At 36.1% G+C, this 15,692-nt stretch overlaps 1 protein-coding gene across 1 annotated transcript in view; it reads left to right on the top strand.

The window, feature by feature from the left end:
- Positions 1-9,092, top strand: part of adamts2a (ADAM metallopeptidase with thrombospondin type 1 motif, 2a) — a 98,539-nt gene extending 89,447 nt beyond the window's left edge. The window contains exons 19-22 of the mRNA XM_048165543.1: positions 131-338; positions 1,425-1,554; positions 3,408-3,482; positions 7,429-9,092. Coding sequence (XP_048021500.1) covers positions 131-338; positions 1,425-1,554; positions 3,408-3,482; positions 7,429-8,273 — 1,258 coding nt within the window. The 3' untranslated portion in view covers positions 8,274-9,092. The remainder of the gene's footprint in view (positions 1-130; positions 339-1,424; positions 1,555-3,407; positions 3,483-7,428) is intronic.
- The last annotated feature ends 6,600 nt before the right edge of the window (positions 9,093-15,692 follow it).

The following is a 15,692-nucleotide window of genomic DNA, read 5'->3' as shown; positions in this document are numbered from 1 at the left end:
GTTCACCATGTGGTAGTTTTCAAACCAATATCATAGAATCGTACTTGAACACACACAAGTGATGGATGATGGATGGTGTAAGGAAATGGGAGTTTGTGAACATTTTTTGAATGTGTATTGTGTATATCAGCTGGGTGACAGGAGAATGGGAGGAGTGCAGTAAATCATGTGGTAAGACCGGTTCTCAGACTCGACCTGTGCGCTGTGTGAGGCCTGAACTGGATGGTACATACAAAGCCATCAACGCCAAATATTGCAACGACGACCGTCCTGAAGGACGACGACCCTGTAATCGTCACCTATGCCCCGCACAGTGGAGAACTGGACCTTGGTCTCAGGTTAGTATGAGATTTTTTTCATTTATCATATAAAAAAGTCTTGATCAGTACTGGATATTTAATTGTACATGCTCATTTCTCATATTTTTGTCACCATCTAATGCTCAAAGGTTTTGATGTTAATAAACACAAATAATAAAATGCAATGTTCAGCAAATCCCAAAATGAATAAACCATTTTACATACTGTACATTTTAAATGTTGTGATGTCTAAATTCACTTGTAGCGTTTAAAACTGAAAATTTTGTGATCATTAACTCACCCTCATGTAACCCTCATGAGGACTTTCATTCCTCTTCAGAACACAAATGAAGATCTTTTTTGATGAAATCTGACAGCTTTCTGTTCCTCCATAGACAGCTACGCAAATGAAACTTTGACGCTTCAAAAAATACATAAAGAGATTGTAAAGCTGATCCATAGGAACTGAGCAGTTTAGTCCAAATTTTCTGAAAAGACTCGATCACTTTTTATGACAAACAGATTGAAATTAGGCTTATATTGAGATATAAAACATTCATCAACTTTCACATCAGATGTGATAAACAGAAGATCAAGAATGTTTGCTTGACACGTGAGAACAAATGAGGTTCATTCTCTTCTGTTTATGATCGCTAATCAATGTTTATATGTGAATAAAAGCCTAAAGGAAATCTGTTCATCATGTAAAGCGATCAAGTCTCTTTAGAAAATTTGGACTAAACCGCTCAATTCATATTGATTAATTTTACGATCTCTTTATGAACTTTTTAAAGCATTGAAGTTTCAGAAAGCTCTCAGATTTCATCAAAAAGATCTTCATTTGTGTTCTGATGATGAACAAGTCATATGGGTTTGGACTACATGAGGATGAGTAATTTATGATAGAATTTTCATTTTTTAGTGAACTAACCCTTTAAGGGTTATTCACATTCATTGTGAGGTTACTGTGACTTCAGTGCTGTGACTATTTTTCTTGTAATTTTGATTTTATCATTAAAATATGACTACTTTATCTCCTAATGTACTGTAACAACCTTATTCTCAAAACCTTCCCAAAACAATCATTCTGCTATATGTTTCAATGTGTTCTGTATGTATGTGCAGTGCTCAGTGACTTGTGGTAATGGGACTCAGGAGCGGCAGGTCATGTGCAGCACTCCTGATAATGCCATCGGCATCTGCATGGACACCAAGCCTGAGAACATCAGACCATGTCTGCTGACACCGTGTCCAAGTGAGTGTCCACTTTGACCTACAGTATACAGCTCCTCAGAATTCACTTAAAGGGTTAGTTCACCCAAAAATGAAAATTATGTCATTTATTACTCAGCCTCATGTCGTTCCACACCCGTAAGACCTTCGTTCATCTTCGGAACACAAATTAAGATATTTTTGATAAAATCCGATGTGAGGCCTGCATTGCCAGCAAAATCATTTCATTTTGCAATGCCCAGAAAGGTACTAAAGACATATTTAAAACAGTTCATTTGAGTAACCTTAATGTTATGAAGCGACGAGAATACTTTTTGTGCGGCAAAAAAAAACAAAATAGCGACTTTGTTCAGCAATATCTAGTGATGGGCGATTTCAAAACACTGCTTCATGAAGCTTTGAAGATTTACAAATCTTTTGTTTCGAATCAGTGGTTCAGAGCACGTTTCAAACTGGCAAAGTCACGTGAACTATTGAATAATTTTGGTGATCTGAGCCACCGATTCGAAACAAAAGATTCGTAAAGCTTCATGAAGCAGTGTTTTGAAATCGGCCATCACTAGATATTATTGAATAAAGTTGTTATTTGGCGCACAAAAAGTATTCTCGTCGCTTCATAACATTAAGGTTAAACCACTGTAGTCACATGAACTGTTTTAAAGGTGCCCTAGAATCAAAAATTGAATTTACCTTGGCATAGTTGAATAACAAGAGTTCAGTACATGGAAATGACATACAGTGAGTCTCAAACGCATTGTTTCCTCCTTCTTATGTAAATCTCATTTGTTTAAAAGACCTCCTAAGAACAGGCGAATCTCAACATAACACCGACTGTTACGTAACAGTCGGGATCATTAATATGTACGCCCCCAATATTTGCATATGCCAGCCCATGTTCAAGGCATTAGACAAGGGCAGCCAGTATTACAGCTGGATCTGTGCACAGCTGAATCATCAGACTAGGTAAGCAAGCAAGGACAACAGCGAAAAATGGCAGATGGAGCAATAATAACTGACATGATCCATGATAACATGATATTTTTAGTGATATTTGTGAATTGCCTTTCTAAATGTTTCGTTAGCATGTTGCTAATGTACTGTTAAATGTGGTTAAAGTTACCATCGTTTCTTACTGTATTCACAGAGACAAGAGAGCCGTCGCTATTTTCATTTTTAAACACTTGCAGTCTGTATAATGCATAAACACAACTTCATTCTTTATAAATCTCTCCAACAGTGTAGCATTAGCCCGTTAGCCATGGAGCACTATCAAACTCATTCAGAATCAAATGTAAACATCCAAATAAATACTATACTCACATGATCCAAAGCATGCATGCAGCATGAATGACAAACATCTTGTAAAGATCCATTTGAGGGTTATATTAGCTGTGTGAACTTTGTTTATGCACTGTATTATAGTCAATAGTTGGGGGGGCAGGGAGCGTGAGATTTAAAGGGGCCGCAGCCTGAATCGGTGCATAGTTAATGATGCCCCAAAATAGGCAGTTAAAAAAATTAATTAAAAAAAATCTATGGGGTATTTTGAGCTGAAACTTCACAGACACATTCAGTGGGACACCTTAGACTTATATTACATCTTGTAAAAGAACGTTCTAGGGCACCTTTAATTATGTCTTAAGTACCTTTCTGGGCACTGAAAAAGAAAATTATCTTGCTGGCAATGCAGGCCTCACTGAGCCATCGTATTTTATCAAAAATATCTTAATTTCTTAAGGTCTTACAGGCGTGGAACGACATGAGGGTGAGTAATTAATGACATAATTTTCATTTTTGGGTGAACTAACCCTTTAAGACTCCTTCAAAACCAAAACCTCATAATCCTTTTCTTAAAACCTCTCTCCCAACTCTCAGATGACAGAGGAAACTTCCTCATCCAGTGGCTCTCCAGAGCAGACCCCGAGTTCCCAGCGCCCAAGATCTCATCAAGTAAACGACCCATTTCCAGTCCTCAACCTGCTGTCTGCTGCATGGCCGCTCTTTCCTGGACCCTGCCTCTCTCTCTTACGCTATGGCTCTGTTACACTCTGCCTTGAGCGCTTTTCTGTCCCTCTCAGATTCTTAACATTTCCTTCGTTGGAGGGAATTCTGCGGGCTGTTTCTTTCCTCTGCCCTTGGTCTTGGCTGAGGGCTAAACACAGCCTAAAATTGCATTGAAAGAGGGCAGTAGGTGCCTGTGCAGAAGGGGCCTTGTTTTGAGAAGCCATGATGGTTGTGCTACGTCAGGTAACATGGATATGACTGTTGTGACGACTTCCAGGGTGAATCATTCAACAAACTCTATGAAACAAACTCCTGTGTGAGGGAGTTGGTCCGGTATCACCAGTAACTGGAGCATTTCAGTCAATTTGTCAATTCAATACATATTCAATATGAGCATAAAGAATATATCACTAAAATGGCAATGTGGGCCATAATCTTAATTTATTTTGACTGTTAAATGTCATGTATTTTTGTATATATTTTCTTGAACAATGGCTCAAGAACCGAGAAGGAATCATGAAAAGAAACTTTTATGGAGATGTTTCATTCTTTTTTACCCATTTTTTTTTTTTTTCTAGATGATGAGAATGGTAAGATGGAGCACGCTTTAACACTCATATTTTATTATAAATCGTTGCGTGTCGGCGTTTGATGTCGTATTGAAGGATAAAAAATACCTCATGCTTCTGCGTAATTTCTCACATCAGTCATTTTTGCCTTTGGTCAAAGGGACACAAGTTTACGTTTGCATGCCCACTGAATTTCGAAAAGAGGCAGCTAAAGAAAAGAACAACAAAGAATATGGATGTTTACAGCTAAGGGAGTGTAGACAGTTGCTGCTCCTCAGATCTTCGATTATATCACAGTCTCTCACTGCTGTATGATTGCGAGTCTGTGGAAAGACAAAGCTTTAGCGATGCAGATGATGTCTAAAGGCCTTTTTTAAACTATACAGCAATTATGTGTATATATTAAATGATGTTGAACATACTTAGTAACATTAATAACATATTCGATGACTGTTATCTCTTACACCAGTAACAAAAGTAATATATTGTATTTATCTATGTATTTTGACCTTACAGGCCATGTTTCATTGCCTAATGATTTGAGATACATATATGGTATATGTCATGATGAAAAGAGTATTTAAAGTTACAATGATATTTTAAAGGATTATAAAGTGTGTGTGTGTGTGTGTGTGTGTGTGTGTGTGTGTGTGTGTGTGTGTGTGTGTGTGTGTGTGTGTGTGTGTGTGTGTGTGTGTGTGTGTGTGTGTGTGTGTGTGTGAGGGAAAGAGAGAGAGAGAGGCCCTGTTGTTTTTTTTAAAAGGAATGGCTGTACAGTATATCTGAGTAACTGAAAGAAATATAACAGGGTCCAGGAAATAATCCTCCTTTATTTAAACAAACAAGACTTTGATACAAGCTTTACAATAAAAAGCACCAACGGTAGCATTTGTTTTCGACTGTCCTTCCAGCATGTTTCTGGAATTACATATTCAGACCACTTCACATCTGGACACATTAATTAAAGTAATTAAAAGTGGTTTAAAGTGATATCAAATAGGGTGTCGAAGGCAGCATGTGGCCTGTAGTCAGATCTCTGCTGAATGCTGGCCTCTGTAGGTCTTATTTATCATGGCTCTTTCATTCCAGAGTGTAGCATTTAATAACATTACAGTGCGTGCGGTTACGTTATGTGATTGTTTAAATGTAATCCAGGATGTGCCATTTTTCCATTTTTTTTATAACTATAGTCCTCAAAATTGTCAGTTTTTCAATGGATTTGATGGTGTTGAAATGTTTTACCAAAGTGTTTACTAAACTGTGAATGGTGTGACATTTCAAAGCGGTTTACATTGTACTGAGAAAAGTTGTATGTGTTGTCTTGTATATGCTCTATATTTGACAGGAAGTCTCAATGTAACTATGTGGTTTCTTGTCGGCTGTGTTTATGGGAATAAAGGGTCAAGTAATATATTGAATACTTAATCCCTCTGAATATGTGCTCTTGCTCTATAATTTTATGTTGCTGTTTTGCTTAGTGTGACTAACTGTATTTGCATTGCACTTTTTTCCTCATTTCCTGGTGTTCTGCTTCTTTCGTTATTTTCTTTACATTTTTATTATATTATATTACTTTAGTAATTATAATATATTACATATTTAGAATTTTCTTGCTTTACATATCCTAATTTTATTTATTTTTTTATTTTTTATTTCTCAATATTGTATTGATGCCACTAACTCCACACTAAGCCTCTTGTTGGTTCATTTTAATATTTCATTCCTTGATTTTATTAATATTATATTATATTTTATTTTATTATTAATATACAGTGGTGTGAATAAGTGTTTGCCCCCTTCCTGATTTTTTTTTTTTTTTTTTGCATGTTTGTCACACTTTAATGTTTCAGATCATCAAACAAATTTAAATATTAATAAAAGATAACACAACTAAACACAACATGCAGTTTTTAAATTAAGTTTTTTATTATGAAGGGAAAACAAAATCCAAACCCACATGGCCCTGTGTGAAAAAGTGCTTGCCCCCTAAACCTAATAACTGGTTGAGCCACCCTTAGCAGCAACAACTGCAATCAAGTGTTTCCAATAACTTGCAATGAGTCTGTTACAGCGCTGTGGAGGAATTTTGGCCCACTCATCTTTGAAGAATTGTTGTAATTCAGCCACATTGGAGGGTTTGAGCATGAACCGCCTTTTTAAGGTCATGCCACAGCATCTCAATAGGATTGAGGTCAGGACTTTGACTAGGCCACTCCAAAGTCTTCATTTTGTTTTTCTTCAGCCATTCAGAGGTGGAATTGCTGGTGTGTTTTGGATCATTGTCCTGCTGTAGAACCCAAGTTCGCTTCAGCATGAGGTCACGAACAGATGGCCGGACATTGTCCTTCAGGATTTTTTGGTAGACAGCAGAATTCATGGTTCCATTTATCACAGCAAGTCTTGCAGGTCCTGAAGCAGCAAAACAGCCCCAGACCATCACACTACCACCACCATATTTTACTGTTGGTATGATGTTCTTTTTCTGAAATGCTGTGTAACTTTTACGCCAGACATAATGGGACACACACCTTCCAAAACGTTCACCTTTTGTCTCGTCAGTCCACAGAGTATTTTCCCAGTATTTGGGGATCATCAGTATGTTTTCTGGCAAAACTGAGACAAGCCTTTATGTTCTTTTTGCTCAGCAGCGGTTTTCGTCTTGGAACTCTGCCATGCAGGCCATTTTTGCCCAGTCTCTTTCTTATGGTAGAGTCATGAACATGAACTCTACCAGAGTCATGAAGTCATGAACTGCGCTCTTGGGGTAATTTTGGTCGGCCGGCCACTCCTGGGAAGGTTCACCACTGTTCCATGTTTTCGCCATTTTTGGATAATGGCTCTCACTGTGGTTCGCTGGAGTCCCAAAGCTTTAGAAATGGCTTTATAACCTTTTCCAGACTGATAGATCTCAATTAATTTCTTTCTCATTTGTTCCTGAATTTCTTTGGATCTCAACAGTTTGTATAGCTTTTGAGGATCTTTTGGTCTACTTCACTTTGTCAGGCAGGTCCTATTTAAGTGATTTCTTGATTGCGAACAGATGTGGCAGTAATCAGGCTTGGGTGTGGCTAGAGAAACTGAACTCAGGTGTGATAAACCACAGTTAAGTTTTAACAAGTTTTCATAATAAAAACCTTCATTTAAAAACTGCATGTTGTGTTTACTTGTGTTATTTGTTTGATGATCTGAAACATTAAAGTGTGACAAACATGCAAAAAAATCAGGAAGGGGGCCAACACTTTTTCACACCACTGTATATATATAAATATATATACATATATTTTATTGTATTGACGTCAGCCTCCTACTGGTTTATCTTTCAGGGTCCCGCTGTAAAGGAGACAAGTCTGTGTTCTGTCGTATGGAGGTTCTCAGTAAGTACTGCTCCAACCCTGGCTACAGGCAGATGTGCTGCAAGTCCTGCAACGAGGGCAACTACACCTCTGAATTCAACCTGACTAGACCCTGGATCTACACCACTGTTGGCCCTCCAATAACTCCCACTGCAACATCTCCTGTTCACATGACACAGCTGTACAGGACCACACAGAAGCCCAGCACAACAATCACACCATCAGTCAACAGATGGAGAAACATCAGCACCAAACCCACATCTTGGGGCTACACAACCACTCTGAACCCAATGACCCTAAAACAAAGAACCACAATCCCTTTCACCACTGGTTCTGTTACTGTGGACACTAAGGGTCCCAGCTCACTTGAGTATGAAGAGGAAACCAGCCCTCCCTTCTACGAGGATGAAACCTGGAGCGACGTCTCAACTGAACTCTTCTCGGAATCCGAATCTCATGAGTTCATCTCATCGTCTGCAGAGCCTTGGCCAACCACTCCACAGTATACAAGCACACCTGAGAATGAAAACATCCAGACAACGGTTATGACAACGCTACTGCCAAACATTACTGCAACAACGAGCCCTCCTGCCATAGTCAGTCTCCATCTATCAGAAGACAAGAAGGAGAATAACTCCATCGACGTGTCCTACAGGATTGTCAGTCCGAACGAGGTCACACTCAACCACTTTGTCCCCAAAAAACGAGTGCCGTTCCGTGAGAAAACGCATAATAAAAGAATTCAAGAGCTCCTTGCAGAGAAAAGACGACAAGACTTCCTGCTTCAAAGACTGAAACGAAAACCAGGAGACTGATAGATTTCCTTTTCTTTATCCCTGTGGTATTTGTAAGTATATTTTTAAGTGGTTTTATGGCCTCTACACTCTCTTTTGGCATTTACAATATTTTTACAGGAAATAACCTCAGATCTCAATCTTTTATGTAGTATCTGTTCAAGGCATCTAATGGGAAAGAAAAATGACCCTAGTCAAGGTTTTTTCTGAAGATGACATTGTACCAGAGGTTTACCACATTTGGCTGCTTTAAAAATACATGGGACAAATGCAGGGCTGTAAGAAGCTTTTTGTTGTGGAGATCTGGTGGTTTAAGCTTCATTTAAACCGGGCATATACTGTATGATTTTTTCTGGTCCTTTATGGTTTTTGTACATGATCCCAATGAGATCTTGGGAAAAAGTCAAGGAACACTGTGTGATATCATCAGTCAGACCATATGATACACATCATGTCTTTGGTCCTAATGGTGCCCTTGATGTACGAGCAGTCATACTGTGTGACTGTGAAAATTTCATGCCCACAATTTCATTGGAGGCTATATTGTCCAATAGTGAATATACGTCACACAAAAACCCCCAATTTTGCACTACAGAAAGAAAAATCTTGATTGATCCCAAAATTTGTCTTGGGCTGCAAAATCGTACAGTTTGAACCTGATTTAAAGCAAAATTTTGCTGTTGGAAAGCATTTGAATGAAAGATGTTTGCACATTTCTACGGAGCCCCGCACATGACATGCAAGAAAAAAAAAGTGTGCACGATTTACTAAGGCAGCGGCTATTTGCACCAAGTGAAAATAGCATATTTTCTTAGCAATAGATGTAGATGCTATTTACACTAAGTGAAAATAGCAATATATTCTATTTACACTAAGTGACAATAGCAGCATTTTCTTAGAATCTATCGCTATTTTCACCTATTGTAAATAGAATATTGCTATTTACACCATGTAAAAGTATCAGTTCTTTGCAATAAGAGTAAATAGTAATTAGATGCTATCTATACTTTATATTGGCAGATACTATTTGCACCTCAGTATTTTTGTAACAGGATGCAATAATATCATAGAGTGTAAATGATTATATTTATTAAAATTATTAAATGGATGCTGCCTTATTGGGAGAATAAAAACCCTCCCTACACCTTCCCTTAACCCTACCCAGCAAGCACTTTTAATATTATTAAACACTCGTTCGCAGTTTATTTCCACTTTTAGAACATTATTTTCATTTTTATTGAAAATAAATGCGAGCTCAGCAAAAGCCGCATTTAAACCCGCGTCGATCACGTTAAAAGACAGGTCAGCGAGCCTTACTCCCTAATGCTGTGGTGGGCGGAGCTAGTGTAAATAGCATTTGCCAATAAGGGACACTATTAATGTAAATAGACACTCCGATTTACTAATTCGTTCCCTCGATTTACTAAATCGTGCGCACAATTTACTATTTTGTTCTCCCGATTTACTAAATCATTGACACGATCTACTATTTCGTTCCCTCGGTTTATAAATCATGTGCATGATTTATAATTTGAGGGAACAAAATAGTAAATAGTGTGTACAATTTAGTAAATCGAGGGAACGATTTGACCTACTGTTTTTCCTGCATGTCATGTGCGGGGCTCAAAATTTCCCTATTTTAAAATGAAGAGATAGTATTTTTCAAAAACTTTGCCATATTTCTCTAAACTGTGAGGGAAAAGTCTGTTGATTGTCTCACCTTTAAAGGTTTACTGACCCTGCTTAAAACAAAATGAAATCTGCTTGAGCTGGTTTGCTGGTTTTAGATGAGTTTTGGTCAGCTGGTGAGGCAGGCAGACTAGCTGAACAGTGAATGCCATTTTGACTAGGATAGGAGACCAGCTTAAACCAGCAAAGACCAGTCAAAAAGCTGATTTGATGTTTCTTTTAGCCGATCTGTGGAATGATTTTTCAACATCTGGTCTATCTTGTCAGAACTTTGCAAGTTAACTTGCTTTAAATTTCCATTGCATTGCAGTATGTATAGAGATAGCACATTAATCCTGTGTAAAGTTGCATGCACATTTGTGAAATTTTGTGGGCAAAAGGGTTAATTGTCAATTATCATTTTGTGTGGCCATCTTCAACCTGATGCAAAATCTGTGTGTGGAAATCTTTCACCATCACAAGAAATTCCTGATTGTGTGGATTCATACAGAAATGACTGGATTTAATTGACAAAAAATCATAGACAACAATAAAGATGTGGTCACATTAAAAAAATCTCAGCAAAATTTCACAGGCAAAAAAGGTCCACTCTATATTGTGTATATAGTGTAATTATGTATGAAGCACAGCTCACACAGAAGTCGCTTTGCCCATGAAAATTTACTGAACAACAGTAAATGTGACCGCGCCATAACTCTGTATTGTATGAACCTTATGTTGAAAAATCATAGCTCTTTGGTGTCGTTCATGTGTTCAAAAGTATTTATATCCTTCTAAATGGATAGGCCCTAAATGTAAATAAACTAGATGAAGCCAAATGGAATGTAAACCACTTCTTGAGCAAGATGCTAAATAAACAGCGAGACGCATTGCAGCAGTCAAATTTCGCAATGTTTACTTGGGAAAAACAACACAGATGGACGCAAGTGTGAGCGGCCCCTCAAAAGGTTGCTAAGGATGTTTTTTTGTTTGTTTGTTTGTTTGTTTGTTTGTTTTTACCTCATCTTATGGCATTTTGGGTGAAAATATTAATTCTGTAACCACATGACTGTTTCTTACCAAAACTTGTCCATCTAGCTTCTCTCTAAATAAATGCACAGATCTGAATCCCTTCGTTAATGTTGTAAATATGAACTAGAATTTTATTTTTATATTTATTGAAGTATCTGTGCTTTTTCCCAGAGCCGTTGTGTTTATCAGACCACTTTGCGCTTTTTTGTGCATGCGGCATGAGTGACAATCCTTCACGCATTCAAGAGCCAGTGATATATCCTCCACATTGTCCGAGCACTGTATTGAGAAATCAGTGTGAGAATTTTAAGAATGCAGCGGACGGCAGGTCTGCATTCTTCATTTATTACTGTCTACTTGATTCAAGGGGACATCAACATTCTTAATTCATCACATTCTTGACTTAATAAAACTACCAAAAGAAGTAAAAGCGTTGGTCTTATTCCAGCTACAAATTTCGTTCAGTGTGGGCGGGGAGAATTTTTTTTAAAAAAAGGGTTAGTTCACCCAAAAATGAAAACTCTATCATAAGTCACCCTCATGTTGTTCCAAACCCGTGAGACATTCATTCATCATCGGAACACAATATATCAATTTAATCAAGCAAAATATTTAAATTTTATGAAGCGTCACGAGTGTACGGAAGAGGATTAGGGCCAAGCAATAATAAAAAAATAAAACCATCTCGAGATTAAAGTTGTTAAATTTCGAGAAAAAACTCGTTAAATTTCGAGAAAAAGGTCGAGATAAAATGTTGAGAATAAACACATTAAATTCTGAGAAAAAACTCGTTAAATTTCGAGAAAAAAGTCGAAATAAAATGTTGAGAATAAACTCGTTAAATTACGAGAAAAAAACTTGTTAAATTTCGAGAAAAAAGTCGAGATAAAATGTTGAGAATAAACTCGTTAAATTATGAGAAAAAACTTGTTAAATTTCGAGAAAAAAGTCTAGATAAAATGTTGAGAATAAACTCGTTAAATTACGAGAAAAAACTCATTAAATTTCGAGAAAAAAGTCGAGATAAAATGTTGAGAATAAAGTCATTAAATTAATGAAATTCATTAAATTATGAGAAAAAAGTCATTAAATTTCGAGAAAATAGTCGTTAAATTACGAGAACAAATTCGTTACGAATTTGTTCTCATAATTTAACGACTTTTTTCTCGTAATTTAATGAGTTTATTCTCAACATTTTATCTCGACTTTTTTCTCGAAATTGAATGACATTTTTTCTCATAATTTAACGAATTTGTTCTCATAATCTAACGACTTTTTTCTCGTAATTTAATGACTTTATTCTCAACATTTTATCTCGACTTTTTTCTCGAAATTTAACGAGTTTTTTCTCGTAATTTAACAACTTTAATCTCGAGATGGTTTTATTTTTTTTTTATTATTGCTTGGCCCTAAACCTCTTCCGTACGGAGTGATTTGTTTGAGCAAAAAAAAACATAAACATAATTTCCCACTTTATTTACAAAATATTAATCTCCAACCCGCGTTCATGCAACGTCTTCTCTCCCATCAACAAAACACGTGTTGTGGTGCTCTCGTGAACGTGCGTTGGAGATGAATATTTTGTAAATAAAGTAGTAAATTATGAGGTTAAACCACCTGAGTCACATGGATTACTTTAATGATGTCCTTACTACCTTTTTGGAGCTTGAAAGTGTCAGTTGCGTAGCTGTCAATAGAGGGAGAGAAAGCTCTCAGATTTCATTAAAAAGATCTTCATTTGTGTTCCAAAGATGAACAAAAGTCTTACGGGTTTGGAACAACATCAGGCTGAGTAAATGATGACAGAATTTTCATTTCTGGGTGAACTAACCCTTTAAGCAGGCGACATACCAATTGATGGCCACAAGATGGCAGTGCTTCCCTCTTTATCAGTTTTCCTGGACTGATTTGAGTAGTCTTTCTCTCGAAATTACTCATTCCTGGAAAGAGTTTTCTCTGTATAAACTGCTATTAAGCTGATCACATACAGATTGGTTTATTTGAGGATGGAGAACAACAGTTTTTACTCAATCGCTGTATTGTAGCTTTACAGACAGCATGTGGCAGTTTTTACTCATGTTTTCCTACTGCTGGGTGGTCAAGGTCTCAAAGTTGCTGTTTTCTCATTGAAGCAACCTTGTGTTATTAGACAAATTAAATAAAGGCCTGACAACAAAAATAGCTTGCACAGAAAACACTTGCTGCAAAATCAACAAAGTTTCAATGCTGCAAGCTATTTAGGTTTAGCTATTATTATCTACATTAGAAACTTGCTTTCATTATTAAGTGCTAGGCAGTTAAACACCGAAATATGTCTTATTTTATAATTATAATGTAGCCAACATTGTAATTATTACAGACTAATCTGTGTAATTTAGTGTCTTTGTCACAATAACACAAAGGACATCTTAAAAATGTCCTTTAACTTTAGCTGCCCTGTGGCACATGTTTATATGTCAATTTCCTTGTGGCCTTTGTATCTTATCTATAGGGAAAACACAAACAGGACAAAAATAGACCTTATCTGCATGTAGATAAAATTGTGGTCTCATAGTAAACACTAAACTGAACTGGAAATATTAAAATTTAGTTTCTTTTGACTGAAGATGGTACTTATTTCAATTCAAGTTTATTTGAATACATAGCCTGCTGTTTCAAGGCAGCTTCACAGAAAATGCTTTTTTCAGTGTTACATTCAGGAAGTATATTCTGTTATCAGCCAGAAATGATATACTATTTAAGAAATAGCACAAAAAACTTGTATGGTTTCTATTAATGTTTGTTTGATGTTTACATTATTTATACTTTTGTGAATTTTTATGTTAATTAATATCAATTTCAAAATTGACATCTTATTTTCCCCTTGAATTCTTTTAATATGTTCCTAATCCAAACACTGTTTCACCACACTTGACTTTAACAAAAACACATATTGGAAAACTAACAATGAAACGAATCAAAATAAACCACCATCAGGAGTGAACAATTGACAATGTTTACACCAGTGAATGAATCATAACATACTTCATTTTATTTATTCATGTTTTATGTGGTCACAAATATGTAAACTTAAGTAATGTAACTATAAATTTTGTTTAAAAACAGTTTTGGCAAGATAAGAAAATATGACGTATCATACAAGTTATGGCATTTTAATAGTTTTAAAACAAAACTTGAGGTTAAAATCTCTGCAGCTTTCTTTTGAATTGAACTGTTTGAATCATAACCAGTTGTAAATATGACTCAGAATAATGAAAAGAGCAGAGAACATGTTGTTGTTGTATTTATAGCTAAAATGTAAATATTTTTTTTTTATGGATACTTCTTATCTGCATATAGAACATCAACAAGAATGTTCTGTCTTGCTTCCTTCTCCCATACAGTATGTACAGAACATTTACAACAAACAAATCCATTCATGTCATCCAATAAATATTTCATGCCTGTATTTCTTACCACAGAGAGCAGCACTGAAACTTTAATGGTCACTCTATTGCGTGTCCTGCTCTGGTGAAGTTGACTTTGTCTTAAAATTTCCTGAATAATTAAACAGAGTTGTGAACAAAAAATCCTTTGAAACCTTGAGGGCTTGTTCTATCTCTCTTCAACCAACGCATACTTCTGCATGGTGGCGTTTTATATAAGTGCATTGTGTAAGAGTTACTTAAAACAAACCCTGAATACAACTGGCAAACTAATGGAGTTTTTTTTTTTTTTTTTTTTTTAGGGCAAATTGCTTTCTGTGTTATGTGAAATAACATGCTGTTGCGTAATTTTACCGTGTGTATCACGCAAGCTTTGAAATGCTATGACCAAATCACTTTACATCTCTTTTAGGATGAGTTATCAAGGATTAGATATTGGATATTTGTGTGTCAAAATTAGATTATTAAATCAACTGTGCCAACCTCAAAATGACTTTTAAAATGCAAACATTTTCAAACTTTTATTGCATCAAGAAGGTGGTTTGACTCCATTATGAACTGGCACCAACATCTCTGAGACATCCTGGAGTCAACAATGGAGTTAATGGATGCAAATGAACACTGGGATATAAAAACTGCAGGTCCTGTTCTTTACCTTCAGTCTAAAAAGTGTCAGTAAGAAAGTAAAATCTGAGCATTTTTAGTTCTGTTCATTACTCATTATTATAGTTGCATTCTGCTAAAAGGTTCATATATTAGGATACAGTACTATATGGACTTAATAATGGAAAAAAAGTGTTTTTCAGCAACTGAAAATTGTAAATACTTTGTGTCTACTAAAGTCTAATACGAATACTTAAATTCACAATGAAATCAAAATTAAAAATTCTTATTTTTTTTTTATAAAATATTGCAGCGTTTTTATAAATGATTTATCTGTGCACATCATTTAAAAAAAATAATGTGCCCATATTGTTAGGATGTACCAGCGGCCAGAGGTGTAAATAATATAATAGAGGACAAAAAAAGCACAGTTCAGAGTGGTTTTAATCCCAAATGTGCAAAAATTTAGTTCTCCAAGGTTTGCACAGTAGCAATAGTCAAAAAAACAAACAACCAAAAAAAAAGGAAAGGAAATGATTCCAAGTTATTTACAATATATAAACAAATGTAAGTTTGGCTATGCCAATGTCCACGCCCAAAAATACAAATGCAGTTCAACCTCTCCAAACTACCTTCCTACGCTCCCCTAAAATGGCTGCTTTTTAAAGCTTTGGCTCCTCCTATATTTGGCACATACCATTTTAGGGGGAAA

This window comes from Megalobrama amblycephala, linkage group LG18 (genome assembly GCF_018812025.1).
Source record: "Megalobrama amblycephala isolate DHTTF-2021 linkage group LG18, ASM1881202v1, whole genome shotgun sequence".
NCBI lineage: Eukaryota > Metazoa > Chordata > Actinopteri > Cypriniformes > Xenocyprididae > Megalobrama > Megalobrama amblycephala.
The sequence above is the reverse complement of the archived record's forward strand: the minus strand, read 5'-3'. Positions and strand labels throughout refer to the sequence as shown.